At 47.2% G+C, this 15,657-nt stretch overlaps 1 protein-coding gene across 1 annotated transcript in view; it reads left to right on the top strand.

Annotated features, from left to right (window-relative positions):
- Window positions 1–9,016: 9,016 nt before the first annotated feature.
- The window catches only part of GGA2 (golgi associated, gamma adaptin ear containing, ARF binding protein 2), a 33,924-nt gene continuing 27,283 nt past the window's right edge, over window positions 9,017–15,657 (top strand). The window contains exon 1 of the mRNA XM_049638418.1: window positions 9,017–9,223. Coding sequence (XP_049494375.1) covers window positions 9,121–9,223 — 103 coding nt within the window. The 5' untranslated portion in view covers window positions 9,017–9,120. The remainder of the gene's footprint in view (window positions 9,224–15,657) is intronic.

Here is a 15,657-nt window from a genome sequence, read left to right as displayed (position 1 = left end):
TCACTTGGTTTAGGGATAGTTTGTCACCCAGCAATAGATAGCCTTTTGCCCAGGAGAGTAGGGAAAGGGGATTCAGGGTTTGTTACGCTTTGCGCAGTCCTAGTCTTCGCTTCAAAAAATACATCAGATGAAGTTCTTTGGTTGCAAGTAATAGAAATCAACTCTGCCAAACATAAGTTGATTGGAGACTACGGGTTTATGGAGAGTTTAAGTCTGTGGGAGAGTCAAGGAATCTATGAGAAAGCCAAAGAATCAGGGCTTGGAAAAGACAGGAATCGAGGGCGCTCTGGTTATCGAGGCAGCAGGAGCTAATGGCCAGTCTTGTTCTTCAGTGGGGATGTCTGAATCTCGGCTAGTTTTTTTGTTGCTGTGGTTTGTTTCCCTACTGTGTTTTCTCTTTTAGTTCTGGATGACTCATCTAAAGATTTTGATTTTTTTTTTTTAATTTTATTTATTTTAAGTAATCTCTACACCCAAGGTGGGGCTCAAACTCACAACCTGGAGATCAAGAATTGCATGCTCTTCTAACTGAGCCACCCAGGTGCCTCTAAAAGATTTAGATTCTAAAAAGAGAGTGTCTTCGGGAGCCTGGGTGGCTCAGTCGGTTAAGCCTCTGACTCTTGATTTCAGCTCAGGTCATGATCTCACGGTTCGTGAGTTCGAGCCCCGCATCAGGCTCTGCTCTGACAGCACGGAGCCTGCTTGGGATTCTGTCTCCCTTTTTCTCTGTCTCTCCCTTGCTTGTTCTCTTTTTCTTTCAAAATAAATAAAAATAAAGTAAAAAAAATAGAGAATGTCTTTTTAGACACCATTGGTTAGAACTAACTGTGATTGTGTTGCCATTTGTTAGCCAGGAATAGGTAGTCCCTCAAGAATTATATCCAATGCAGGAAGAGTCATCCCCAAGGAAAAGTAGGAAGCTTTTTCCAGAAGAAGGGGTAATGAAGAAACAACAGGTATTTCCCACAGAAGGAGATGCAGAATACTAATACCTAGGGTTTATCGTGCACATATGTGAGCCTCGACCACTGCTGTGCCTCGTATTATGCTGGTAAACATTGTAGTCCATCCTTACTCAATTTCCAGAACCACATGAGGAAGGTAGTCTCATATCTGTGTTACAGGTAGGGAAACTGAGGCACAGAAGTGTTGATGAACTGTTCTGAGGTTATAGTATGAGGCAAAGCAAGGATTTAAACTCAGGCTTATGACAACCCAGAGCCCAAGGTCAACTCCTTACTGAGTGATACATCAGAGCTTCTGTTTCTATGACACACAGGATGGTTACAAGGAACTCTGGCTCGTGAGTTGATAAAGCTGCTGCCACGTCCTCAGTTGGAGGAAGCCTGGGTTTTCAGACTGGGGGTTTTGCTCAAGACCGTGGGTGTGTGTGAAGGGATGTCACACATTTGAAATAACCTCAAGTCCATCCCCCAGCACTTTTGAGAGCACGGTGAAGTGGTAAAGGCCACAGAGGCCAACTGTCTAGACTCAAAACCCAGTTCTACTGCCTACTTACCATATCTGCTTTATCTCAGTTTCCTCATCTGTAAAATGGGGATGACAATTGTTCGTGTCTCAGAGTGGTAAGGGTTAAAATAGATGATGTATGTAAAGTTCTTAAAACTGCCTGGCACTTAAGTGTTATCGATTACCGTTGTCACCACCACTGGTAATTTCATTCTTAGAAATGGCGATCTTGGTTGCAAAACCTAGAAACACACTCAGACTAATTTAAGCCACAAAAGGAATTTGTTGAAAGAGGTAGGCTGTCATAGATCCAAAGGGGAGGGCTTCCAGCTGAAACTTACAAGAGCTTGGAATCTATCTGCAAACCCACCAAACCCACTCTTGTCCGTCTGAGACTGCAGTTTCTAACGTGTCTGCTCCCCTTGTCTTTCCTCTGCAGGCCGGCTTACTATATGAAATTATCTAGTGTACTTATACATGTTTACTGCCTGGCTTACTCTAAAGAACCTGAGATTAGGACTGGCAGGAAGTTTGTCTCATTCTTGGTTATAACTGGTACCTGGCCTATTGCCTGACATGTAGTAGGGAATCAAGTGACGATCTTGTGAAGAAAATAAGAGCCCCATCCGTCAGACTAGTGTATTCAGAAGTGACAGTCATCAGCTAGTCCAACTCTGCCAAATTCTAATAGTTTCCCAGCATTGCTTTCATTGCAAGCTTCTCTCCTGCAAGATATGCAGTTGTAGTTAACAGTCTGGTCCACTGCCTGTAATTTGCTTTGAATCCATCTATCTATGATACATAGACTTAAAAAATATTTTATTTTGGGGGCACCTGTGTGGCTCAGTTGGTTAAGCATCTGACTTCAGCTTAGGTCATGATCTCACAGTTTGTGGGTTTGGGCCCCTCATTGGGCTCTGCTGAGAGCTCAGAGCCTGGAGCCTGCTTTGAATTCTGTGTCTCCCTCTCTCTCTGCTCCTCCCCCACTCATGCTCTGTCTCCCTCTCTCTCCTTCAAAAATAAATAAAAACATTTAAAATATATATATGTGTATATATATATATATATATATATATATATATATATATTTAACTTTTTAAAAGAGAAATGTTATTTTTAAGTAATCTCTACACCCAACATGGGACCCAAACCCACAAGCCCAGAGTCCAGGGTCACATGTTGCACCGACTGAGGCAGCCAGGCACCCCTCTGTGAGACATAGACTTTTGACACAGACTCTAAAGTAAAGGATGGGGACAAATGGAATAGTTCAATACAGAAGGATGTGCAGTGGGAACTAAAATTGGATGTGGTATATTCATCAGTTAATATATTTGTCTTATGACATAATTCCTACCTTCCCAGGGACTAGAGTGATGAGTACTTAGAAAGTGAGGACCTCTGAGTGATAGCAGGGTCCAGAGAGAGAGGCTTTTAATCTGTTCAGAGGTGCCAGAAGGCATTACAGATAAACTGACCTTTGAACTGGGTCCTAAGGGATGTGTAGGAGTTTCCCAGGTCTGTGAGGGTTGGAAGGGTATTCCAAGCAGAAGGAGGAAAGGGGAACTTCACAAAGGTGGGCATGATTGGAACTAAGGGTAGGAGTTGAGGGGGCCTCAAAGTGGCTGAGAAAACAGGCAGAGGGAAATTCCAAATGGCCCTTCTTTGCCAGGTTAAGGGTATCAGTGTGCCGTCTGATGCAAAAAAACAAACAAACACAAAACCAAAAAACCCAGATTCAAACCAGCTTAAGACAAGATTTAGTATTTCACGTGACAGGAAGTTGATGGGTAAGGCAGGCTCTAGGGTTGGTTAATTAAACGTTCAGGACGTCAGTAAGGACCCAGGGTCTTTCCGTCTCTACTCTATTGGCCTCAGCCAATAGCCTCTGGTTGATTGCCTCTGCTTGCAATTAATTGGCTGGCTTAAGTGGTTGGGCCTCTCTGCACTTCCTCCTTCATGTCTTGTCAGCAATAGTGGCTTTCTGTGACTCTCTCTCTAAAAGTAAGGGGACTTCTCCAAGCACCCTTCACGGCTCTACTTCCCCATTCTTGAACTTCTGGGGAAGTAGGAGAGACATCCTCCTAGGTCAGTCAGACCCAGAGCTGGGGGCAGGGCCAGCTCTTCCCTGAGGTACATGGCGGGGTTGGGGAACAGTGGGCACCCGAACAAAGTGGGGGTTCAGTTAGTGAAGACATGAATTAAGTCTTTGGGAGGCGGAAGGTGAGGAGCCATTGAAATGTTTTGAGCAGGGAAGGGACACGATCAGGTTCATGGGTTATTGGAAAGATCGTTTTGGCAGCTTTGCTGCACAGATTTGAGCAGAACCAGACCTGGTGGGAGAGGATTAAAAAATGAGGCATGAGGAGAGCTGTTGTCATGATGAAGCCATGCATCCTTATCACAGCCTCATCCGTTACTGCCCCTCACGTGCCCTCTTGTCTGGCCTCCAGCCACATATGCCCTCCCGAGGGCCCTAGGCATGTCTCCTTCCTGCCTTCGTGCTAACTACTGTTCTCTGTGACTGGACGGTGAGTCCAACCCGCTCTTCTCTGGCTTTGCCTGGTCACCTTTTTCTTAGCCTTCAGATCCCAGCCCGGCTATCACCTCAGGGAGACCTTTGACTTCCTCCCAGAAGGTCTTCCTGTTGTCATTAATCATCAGCACCCTATTCTTTTCCAAAGCACACAATTGGAATCGATTGCGTAACTAATTGTGTATGTAAGCAATTCTGCACTTATTTGTTAGTGTCGGACCGGAGAGTCCACGAGAACAGGGGCCTCTTCTGTCTTCACCATTGTACCCCTAGTGCTGAGAATGGCACTGGTTCACTGGTGGGTGCTTAGTAGATACCGTTGAGTAAAAGGCCAGATCTGCCTCTGATTAAGTTGGATGGTCAGGGTGAGCAGTCAAGTGCACAGGCGCTGGCGTTGCCAAAGTCACTATGTTTAGTTAGAATACTGACTTGCAGTGTGCAGGAACTTCACATCACTTGTGGCTACTATTTTCATTAGTGAATCACAGGAAATGAATTTTTTTTTTTTTTTTTTTTTTTTTTTTTTTTTTTATTTAGAAGTCAGTTCAAGTTTGTCTTGGCATTCATGCTTATTATGATGCCCTGGGGATCTCCAGCTTATCCTGCATAGCTGGGCCAAATGTTAGGGCCACGGCCTTCCCCTCTGGGCTGGAGTCCCCTCAGCTCTGCCCACTACCACCCCTCCCCCAATCCTGATTGCAGTAGGACAGCCCAGCCAAGGAAGGGAGGCCTTCTTTACCTGGAGAACCCCTCTAAACTGAATCCATTTAATCCTGTCTTTATTCATTCACTTGACGAATACCTATCGTGTGCCAGGCCCTGTTAGGCCTGGAAATGTGGAGAGGAATAATAAGGGCTCATTAATTACAGATGCTCAGTCCACAGGTATTTCTCACCCCCAATTATTTATATACTTATATGTGTATGTGTGTATTTACATTTATTTGTTAAGTTTGAAAAGAACAGAGAACGAAAGAGAAGGTCCCCACCTCAAAGAGATGAGAGTCTCATGTGAGACTAACAATTACGATAATGTAAGTGTGGAGGTGATGGTGGAGAGGCCATCAAAGTGGTAGAGGGATATGGATATCCTGGGGTAGGTGGAGGAAGCCAGTGGGGAACGCTTTCTTTAGAAGGAGTTGGGTTTTTGCCTTTTAATTTTGATTTTAGATAAATAGTGAATATTTTTTTTAATGTTTATTTATTTTTGAGAGAGAGGGAGCACAAACAGGGGAGGAGCAGAGAGAGAGGGAGACACAGAATCTGAAGCAGGCTCCAGGCTCTGAGCTGTCAGCACAGAGCCTGACGCGGCGCTCGAACTCACAAACCGCGACATCATGACCTGAGCCAAAGTTGGATGCTCAACTGACTGAGCCACCCAGGTGCCCCATGAATAATTTTTTTTAGTATAAGTAAGTCCCATGCAATGTTTAGGACATACTCGTGCTAAAAAATTGTTTGTCTGAAATTCAGATTTAGCTGGGCTTCCTCTATTTTTATTGGCTAAATCTGGCAGCCCAATGCTGAGGTAGTTTGACAGGATGTTGAGATTGTTCCAGGCTGAGGGAACAGGACAAGCAAAAGAAAGGACTCAAGGTACAATTAGCCCCATCTGGTGCTGAGAGCTAGCTAGGGAGAGCCAGAGGATTCCGGCTCCACCAATAATTATTTTGCATCTATAAAGTGCCAGAAGTTCAGTGATCTATGAACCCAACCACTACTCTGAACTCCCAATACACTTCCTTACTGCCCACTTACCCTTTTACCTTTCGGTTGTGGTCCCTAGACCAGTGATCGGCATCAGCATCGCCTGGGGACTAGTTAGAAAGATTCTTGGGCCTCACCCCAGACCCACTGAATTAGAAACTGTGTGGGTCAGGCCCTGCGTTATGTGTTTTAATAAGCCCTTCAAGTGATGCAAATACCAGTTGGAAAACTACTGATCTACATGTCAAAATATTAAATGAGTGGAGTTGCTTAAAATCAGGAACCGGGTGTAAGAAATATTTAGGAAGTGATGGATGGTTCCTGGCATACGAACTCCTGCCCCTCTACAGGGCCCAGTCTCTAGTCATCGCCAGACATTTGTTGCAGTGAGGAAGCCCAGCTGTAGTGTTGCCAGGTGTTTAGAATTTTTAAGAGATGGGCATGTGTTAAAGATTTTATTTGACTCCAGGGGCGCCTGGGTGGCTCAGTCGGTTGAGCGTCCGACTTCGGCTCAGGCCATGATCTCAATGGTTCGTGAGTTCGAGCCCCACGTCGGGCTCTGTGCAGACAGCTCGGAGCCTGGAGCCTGCTTTGGATTCTGTGTCTCCCTCTTTCTCTGCCCCTCCCCAGCTTGCACTCTGTCTCTCCCTCTCTCAAAAATAAATAAGCATTAAAAAAAAAAGATCTTATTTGACTCTTTAATGAAGACACTGATGAGATGTTACAGCCAGTTCAAAGGAGAATCCAAAGTACAGACACATTTATAGCTCAGGAATATCGAAATGAACGTGCAGATGGAGACAAACTGGTTTTTCCACATGGAGAGGGTTGTATCTTCCTGGGACAGAATTCATTTGCATGCCTGTAAACAGTAACTTTTCATTGCTTTTATTTAACCTACAGCTTTCAGAGGTGTAACATAATTCCCAAAGAACCAGAAAAAAGATAACAGAAGGATGTGCTATAGACAATGCAGTTTTCATTGAAATACAGAATGTCTCCTATATGAATAATGTTCTAGTTGGAAGGTGTCTCCTAAAATTCTTGTTGAAGCTCTAACTCCCAATGTGATGGTATTTGGACCGGGTTGGTTTTGGGAGTTAATTAGGTTTAGATGTGGTCACAAGGGTGGGGTGCTCATGAAGGGATTAGTGTCTTTATAAGAGAACGAGACCACGGGCATGCTTTCTCCCTCTTCCCTCTCTTCCCACCTCCCTCCGCTGCCTCCTCTCCCCCCACTTTGTGAGCACACAGCATGAAGACAGCCCTCTGCAGACCAGGAAGTGAGGCCTTACCAGGGACCCAATCTGCAGCACCTTTGGACTTCCCAGCCTCCAGACCTGTGAGAAATGTCTGTTGTTTAGGCCACCCTGTCTGGGATATTGTGCTATAGCAACTTGTTTACTAAGACAGGTAAAAGGTTTAGCATAGGGGCACCTGGGTGGCTCACTTGGTTAAGCATCCGACTTCGGCTCAGGTCATGATCTCACAGTTCATGGGTTTGAGCCCCGCATCGAGCTCTGTGCTGACAGCTCAGAGCCTGGAGCCTGCTTCAGATTCTGTGTCTCCCCCTTTCTCTGCCCTTCCCCTGCTCACGCTCTGTTTCTCTCTATCTCAAAAATAAATAAACGTTAAAGAAAAAAAAAAGGTAGCGTAGAAGCAGGCATACAGTAAACATGTCATTTCTTTGTCCTGCAGAGCCCTTTTGTGACAGTTTCCATATAGAAGGGTGCTATGGGCAGCAATCTGCCAGCAGGAGATGTGTGTGGCTAGGCTTATTCTGAAACAGCACAACGGTTGTACCTCACTTAGATTGTGTATTTATTTGGGGTAGGGATATCACTGGGCCGAAAGGGTGCCAAGAGCAAGCACCTAGCTCTGGAGGTCCCAAACAGACCAGGTCTGGCCATTCACTGCTGACAAAATCCAAAAGCAGAGAGCCAAGGGGGGTAGGGGGAGAGTGAAACAAGAAAGGGATTTATTTCTGTGAGAACAACATGGAGAAGGGAGCCATGTAACATCTCAAAGACTGTCTCCAAAGTGCCAAAAGCACTTCCAGGTTTATGTAAGGAAAATGTGGGACAAAGGTCGGTGGGTACGTGCAAGTGGGCACTGAAGATCAGGTCACGATTGTCTTAGGGTCAGGCAGGACGGGTCTTGCTGGCTCAGGGTGGTCCTTCTTGCTTGAGGGGGTAGTTTTGTTTCCCATCACGGGATGCTTTCCTCACTGGGGCTTTTTGTCTGTTAAGAGCTTGATCAATGAGACAGTTTGAGGTCAAAATTAGAAAGGTTGATGTACTCTTTCAGAGAGGGGACAAAGCCCCACAGCTACCTCTTACTGCTTCTAGGGTTCATCTGGCCGTTCAACAAATATTTATTGGCACCTGGGGTTACAGAAGCATACAAAGTTTTTGCTTTTATTAGTGGGGCGAAACAGACAATGGAGTATCGACAATTTGTGCTTGGAAGGAAAATTCTGCATTGCCTTTCTTCGTGGCACAGACATCTCACAAGGCGGTTACTCATAGATGAATGATAGTAATGCAAGTTATTCAGCGGGCTGGACAGACAACCCTCACTGCTGATGGAAAAGCTGGTTTTGTGTCCCTTTGTCCATGTGTTCCAACATTCCGTTATTCTGTATAAATTTACCTTTTTAAGCTTTTTTGGTTAACATTTTATTTTTAAGTAATCTCTACACGCAATGTAGGGCTTGAACTTATCAACCACAAAACCGACTCTCATCCTTAGCAACTGAGCCAGCAGACGCCCCAACCTTTTTTCTCTTTTGAATGGATTATAGCATCTGCTTGCTGCCCTTCTAATTAGTTAAAATATTTAATACGTGCTCATTTCAATATGTGTGAGAATCATGACTTTTTCGGGAAAAATTATCCTTTAGCAAAATAAGCAAACCTGTAGTATATCTATGGTGTAATGTATGATGGAGAAAATAAGGGAGTATAGAGGAGAGCGGGCGTGTCATTTCAGAGAAGGTGGTGTGGCGCAAGACCCCGCTGGTTAAAAATACCCCCAAACTATACCGAGTTTATCTGAAATCAAATTTAAGTGAGCGTCCTGCATTTCATCCGACAAGCCTACTCCAAAAGGAGGAGAGCGCGCAGGCCTCGCGAAGTTGGCTTGATGGGCTTTGATCCCGTTGCTGGTCGAGAAGACCGGGCGAACGAAGCCCCGACAGACGGGAAGCATCTTGGTAAGATACCTCCCCGGGCCCCTAAGACCGCAGGGAGGCGGGGGCCGGAACGGTGGGCGGGGCCTCACACGGCCCCGCCCATCACGTGCCAAACCCGCGCCTGCCGCGTCGGCAGCCCCGGAGCGCGCCGGACGGCGGCGGTGGCAGCCAGAGGGGAAGGGGCGGCAGTGGCTCGAACAGCGGGGTTTGGGCCATGGCGGCGGCGGCGACGGTGCCTGCGGGGGCCGAGGCCGCGGCGGGGGCGGAGTCGGCCGAGGGGCCCCCGGGGCCGGCAGCAGCGCTGGAGCTGTGGCTCAGTGAGTAGCGGGGCCGCCCCTCGGCACGGGCCCAGAGCCACACGTGAGGCCTGGCTTCCCGCCTCCCCAGGCCTTTCTTCGGACGCGGCGGCGGGCAGGTGGCCGCGGGGAGGGGGCTGGGCTGGGCCGGGGTGCGGGGATCGGCCCGGGTGCGGCGCGGCGGGCCCGAGTGTACGTGCTCTGCTCCCTGCCACTGCCCACCATCACTGTCGTCGTAGCTCATAAACCTTAAAAACGTAATGGCTAGCGTTTGTTGAGCTTTTCTTTTGTGTCAAGTACACTGCTAGAAGGAGTTCAGCCTTTGTTAAACCTCATTACGACCCCAAGAGGCAGCTTCTATTATTAACCACGTTTTGGAGATGGGGACGTTTACACTGAAGGGGACTGGTCTTATTCGTGCAAGCCAGGCAGCCTCTTGCGGTCTCTTTGGAGCTAGCACAGATCGCTGGCTGGCTGCGGTCGTCAGTGTCAAAACAAGCCCTTTATACCTTTTGCGCGTGTTTACTCTGGCCGGACTTACGTGTACGGTTAGCTTCACGACAGCCCTCGCGGGTAGGGGTTGTTATGTCCTTGTGTTACGGATGAGGCGTTGAAATTCAAAGAGGACAGAGACCGTGCAGCTTGTATTGGGCTCTGCTAGGTGCTGGAAATTCTCTGAGATGCATAACACAGGGCCCTTGATCACAAAGACATTGTTTAATGGGTCCAAGCCCACAGTAAGGGCACCTTGTCATTACTAATGGACATTGGGGGTGGGGGTCCACAGTGGTGGTAGGAGTTGATCTGTTTACCTGGGGATTGTCACAGCAGATCTAGCATTTAAGTGGACAGTGTAGGCAAGAACATCTCTCAAGCACAAGAAACTGCATGTGCAAAAGCTGGGGACAAGAGAGTGTGGAGCATTCTCGGAACCAGTAGTTGGTAGTGCTAGAGTGCAAAGCCTGAAGAACAAAGCCTGGAAAAGAGGCTGCAGGGCTAATTGGGGCTTGTATGCTGCAGAAAGGAGTTTATATCTTATTCTGGGGTGGGGTTGGGGTGGAGTTTTCAGCTGGAGAATCTGATCCAGTACACCTATTAACAGCATTACCTGCAGTCATGTGGAGCCAAACTGGTTAAGGAGGAGAGTAAATACAAAAGGTCTTTCGATAGTGTTGGGGGGCTGAAGAAGGACAAAGGCATTGGGGCTGACAGTAGAAATCATTAGTAGGCACAATCCGCAGCCTTGATGCATTTAAATGGAGGCAGGAGACCAGAAGAAGTCTGGGGTGGATCTCTGGGTTCGGACTCGGGGTAACTGGTTGGTTAGAAATGACTCACCTGTGAGGAGGACTTGTTTAAGAAGGAAGGGATGGTTGAGTTGTGGAGTTTGAGGTGCAAGTGGCACAGCCAAAAAGAGACCTTCTCCAGGCAGGTGGTCAGCTGCAGAGAGGGTAAGAGCTGGAGGCCAGTGTGGGAATCTTCAGTTCATTGACAGAGGGCTTGTCCAGAGCAGAGGTTTGCAGATGGGGCGTGGAGAACCTCACCATTTAGGAAGCAGGTGGGGAAAGCAGCCTGACACGGGCGGAGCGGACACAGGCAGGGGGAGAGCTGGGAGGGTGGGGAGCCACAGATCTCAAAGGAGGGGTGCAAGTTGGTAGGTAGCTTTGCTGCAGAAAGATGGAGGTGGGTCAGGCAGGAGAAGGGGGAACGTTGAATTTGGCAACTAAAAGGTTACTGATGAGGCATCTTTGAGTTAAATGGTGGGGACAAGCGGCTAATTAGGTGGTGGAGAACATGCCTAGACTGGAGTTGCCAAAAAGAGAGTCAGGTGGGCTGGGTACAAGGATGGCTGTCAGCTGACCCCGTACAGGAGCTAACAGGATACAAGACTGCCAGAGGAGGGGGTTCTTTAGCCCCAGACGTTATAGGCTACTGTCCCGAAGGTGCTGGATCTTCTAGTTTTTCAGGTAGAGCTAGAACCTACATTTTTATGTAAAATCTCTTGAGTTTTGAAGAGTTGGCAACGACTCTGAAACATAAAGTTTGGTGTAGGGAGAGAGAGTAGCCCCTGGTTACTAGCCTTTTTTTTTTTTTTTTTTTTTTTCCTTCTGTTTGATGGCCTTTGTGAAAGGAAGGAGGGAGGGTAGCTAGAGGGAATTCAGGTGTAAAGGAGATCTTACAAGGAGAGCGGCACTTGTAAGCCCCTCTTTAGCCTGTTGTTCCTTTGAGGAACTATCCTTAAATTCCAAGTCCAGTGCTGTAGCTCCTGGCAAGGGGCTTGAAGATGCTGTGGGAGGTCAGAGCCCGAGCAGAAAGGGGTGATTTGGCTTCGCAGAGAAGGGCACCTTGTGTTTTTCTGAATGTTTGGGGAAGGAGATAAAGATGATTACACATGCAAATAAGTTTCAGTATCACTGCCCCCCGCCATTCCCTGCTGAGTGTTGGGGGCTGCAGTGGAACCAGGGGATCCAGGAACGAAGTGGGGAAGTTTGGGAAGGGAAACAAAAGGGAGCCCACCTGTATGGTTGAGAACAGGGTTTCTCAACCTTGACATCGATGGCATATTGGGCTCCATAACAGTGTTGTGGGGCCTGTCCTGTGCATTATAAGATGCTTGGTAGAATCTCTGGCCTCAATCCATTAGATGCCAGTAGCACACACCAAAATGTCCAGATAAAACCAAAAATGTCTCCAGATATTGCCAAATGTACCCTCGGGGAGAGGGGCAGGATCACGTTCCTCCTTCACACTTGAGATCCTCTGAGTTTGGACCTCCAAGTGTTGATTGGACATCAGAAATGTTTGTTCTAGTCTTCGTGGTTGTGTGATTCTCCACCTCTAGTAGGATCAGAGGAGGCAAACTACGGTTGAAACTAGATTTGCTGGGGATGCCTTGGTGGCTCCGTCGGTTGAGGCTGAGCATCCAGTTTCAGCTGAGGTCATGCTTTCAGGGTTTATGAGTTCCAGCCCTGCATTGGGCTCTCTGCTGTCAGTGCAGAGCCCACTTTGGATCCTCTCTCCCTATCTCTTTGTCTCTCCCCTGCTTGCGCACGCGTTCTCTCTCTCTCCCTCCCTTTCTCTCAATAAACATTAAAAAAAAATAAAAACCTTTAAACTAGATTTGCCGGGATGGGGGAGTGGGGCACAGTGGACTTGGTGCTAAGGAAGGACAAGGAGGTGCGGGCGGGGGGTGATGGTATGGCAAGGACAGTATAGCTGCGTTCCCTGAGTCTGGTCTGGATGGAGGAAGAAGTCACTTTAGCTGCAGTCTGATGACTGCCAAGTTCAGGTCACTAACAGATCTGGCCTCAGCGGGCAGGGCAGCTGTGTCTCAAAGACGGGGATAGTAGTAACCTGTCCTTGTTAGAGTTGTTAACGCATGTGAAACACTTAGAATAGTGCCTGGCATGTAGTGTTAAATATTATTATTATTAGTGTTTTCAGTTGTGAATGGGAGAAAACTCACTCATATTGGCTTAGCAGAAAAAAAACAAAAAAAACAAAAAAAACTTTGGACCTAGAACTGGGGAGGAGTAGTTCTCCAAAGGAACATCAGGAAGCTGTTACTAGAAGCTTATACTTTAAAAATACAAATAGCAGGGGTTCCTGGGTGGCTCGGTGGGTTAAGGATCTGACTGTTCATTTCGGCTCAGGTCATGATCTCGAGGTTTGTGAGGTCGAGCCCCAGATCGTGCTCTGTGCTGATAGTGTGGAGCCTGTTCGAGACTCTCTCTCTGCCCCTCCCTCACTCATGCTGTCTCTGCCAAAATAAGTAAACATTAAAAAAAAAAAAATGCAAATAGCGGGGCACCTGGGTGCCTCAGTTGGTTAAGCGTCTTCGGCTCAGGTTATGATCTCACAGCTCATGAGTTCGAGCCACATCGGGCTCTGTGCTGACACCTCACAGCCCAGAGCCTGCTTTGGATGGATTCTGTGTCTCTGTCTCTCTCTGCCCCTCCCCAGCTCATGCTCTGTCTCTCAAAAATAAATAAACATTAAAAAAAATTAAAATACAAATAGCAGCTCTGTGCATTCCGTAACCCTCTACCCTCAAATTTAATTGATTTTGGTCGCTGTTCCCCATGACTGCATAGATACGTCTCATTTTGTTACTGAAAACCTCTATGTCCCTTTATATGGATATACTGTAATTGATTTAACTCACTGCCCTCTTAGTGGGCCTTTTAGCTTTTTGGCCAGTCCCATGCTCTTCCAACCAGCACTGGGGCCCCTCGGTCTCTAGGATGGTAGCTGCAGATGTGCTGCCAGGGGCTGTTTGCCATCCTCTGTGCTTAAAGTGGGGTGCTCGGTAAATCCCTTTCTTCCTTCCACCTGGACCTACCCCCAGGTGATGTATCCTGTCTTCCTTCCAGCCCCCCTTTTGTGCCTCTTTTGGAGTCTGGGGTGGTCAAATTGCAATCTATTTATATGCTCCCAGCTTCTGGCGGGCTGAGCTCCTTCTTTATCTTGGAGCATGGCATAGGAGATTCCTGTGGTGGGTCTCGGTACCCAAGACACATCCAGTGTGCTTGGTTGAATGACCGCTGGACTACTGTAGGGGTCAGTGGGTGCTTCCTGAAGGATTGAATGCTAAATGCTCCTTGAGGTGACTGCTTGCTTCCCCACAGCCCCAGGGTTCCCCTTTCTAGCACAGGCTGCTCAGAGCGCCAAAGTCATGACTCTGTGGTTGGTTGGCAGCTGGTGTGAGATGATTTGCCTTCTGATTTGGTCACTCTTAGATGAGCTATTTCACTCATGGCTGGAGGGCTCAGCTGTTTTCTTAATACCTCTCATCCTGCAGCAGGCTTGAAATGGATAGAAACATTGCTTTTATTAAGCAGATAGATGGTGGTAGTGTTGTTTGTCCTGCCCAAGTGCCAGCTAAATAAACCCACTAGGATGGCCCCCGGGGGGACTGTGGCAGTCGTGAGAAACAGAGAAGGGGTTCTTTGAGTTCTTCCTTGGCCATGCCCTGCTTGCCCCCAGCCACTCCTTGGGGCAGATGGGTATCCTACAAACCTGGGTCAGTGCCATGGCCTGATCAGACCCAGCTGATGGTCCCCTGGGGGTCTTTTCTTTGGAGCTGCTCGAGGCCTCTGAGATAGCTTGACAGGCCAGCATTATGTTTTGGGAAACCCAGTTGTTTCAGAACTGGAATACCCATCTCCTGGAGTCAGAAATATGTCCAGCCAACTGGTCAAACTGTGTATAGCAAAGGGTGAATCATTCATTCATTCAATAGATCTTTGTGCTGATTACTGTTCTAGGTGCTAGAACACGTGACGGTGAATGAGACTCATCTTCTTGCTTTAGGGAACTGATGACTTAGTGGTGAGAAAATCGAAGAAACTAGTTCCCAAAGAGGCCTTGTCTCTGTCAAGGAACTGAGTTTACCTTGAGAAATGTTGGGGCCCCGGCTTGGGCCAGACCTGAGACTGAAGTTCCGTTCCTGTTGTTTTCCAGTTTTTGTGGCCGGGTAGGCTTCTTTACCTGTAAAATGGTGAGATGATGGTGGTGTTCTCCCTTCTGAAGATTAGAAGGAAGGGAGGCTTGGAAAACACTCAGCCTGGTGTATGACACGTAGTAACTTCTTAAAAAAAAAAAAAAGAAAAGAAAAAGCATCTAATACTATTATTGCTATTATTTGGAGGCTGGGATAAACTTTGAGGGAATCCTCATGATACAAATAAAAAAGAAACTCTTACACTGTATAGATCTAGCTGCGTTGCCTTGGCTAAGGGTTTGGAACATGACTTAATTTCATAGAAGTATTTTCTTCCTTTGGAAAAGCTGGTGCCTGTCTAACTCTTTTCACTTGGTGGTGGGGGTGGGGAGATGCCAGAGGAGGAAAGCTGGATTCTGTAGATCTCTGCCTCTGGGTCCAGTTGCATGTTGAGGTCTGAATGCCTGGAGGCGTCAACCTTGACCTTGTAGTGAACTAAAACTTCAAGAAGCTTAAATAGGGCAGAATTATTTTAGATGAGTCACACCTCCTTAATCAGGATCTCCGGAGTCACTGCTTTAAATAATTTATTTCATGAGTAATTATTTTGTGCCTTTGAGTAAGACATTGTACTAAGCACTGCAGGGAATATATGGCTTTTGCCTTCTAGAGTATTTTTTTTTTAATGTTTGTTTATTTTTAATTTATTTATTATTTAAAAAAAATTTTTTTTAACATTTATTCATTTTTGAGACAGAGACAGAGCATGAACGGGGGAATGTCAGAGAGAGAGGGAGACACAGAATCTGAAATAGGCTCCAGGCTCTGAGCTGTCAGCACAGAGCCCGACGCGGGGCTCGAACTCACGGGACTGCGAGATCATGACCTGAGCCGAAGTCGGATGCCCAACTGACTGAGCCACCCAGGCGCCCCTTGTTTGTTTATTTTGAGAGAGAGCTCAAGTGGGAGAGAGGCAGAGGGAGAGAGAGAGAATCCCAAGCAGGTTCTGTGC

Source organism: Panthera uncia, chromosome E3 (genome assembly GCF_023721935.1).
Source record: "Panthera uncia isolate 11264 chromosome E3, Puncia_PCG_1.0, whole genome shotgun sequence".
Classification (NCBI taxonomy): Eukaryota; Metazoa; Chordata; class Mammalia; order Carnivora; family Felidae; genus Panthera; species Panthera uncia.
This window is presented reverse-complemented; position numbering and strand designations above follow the sequence as displayed.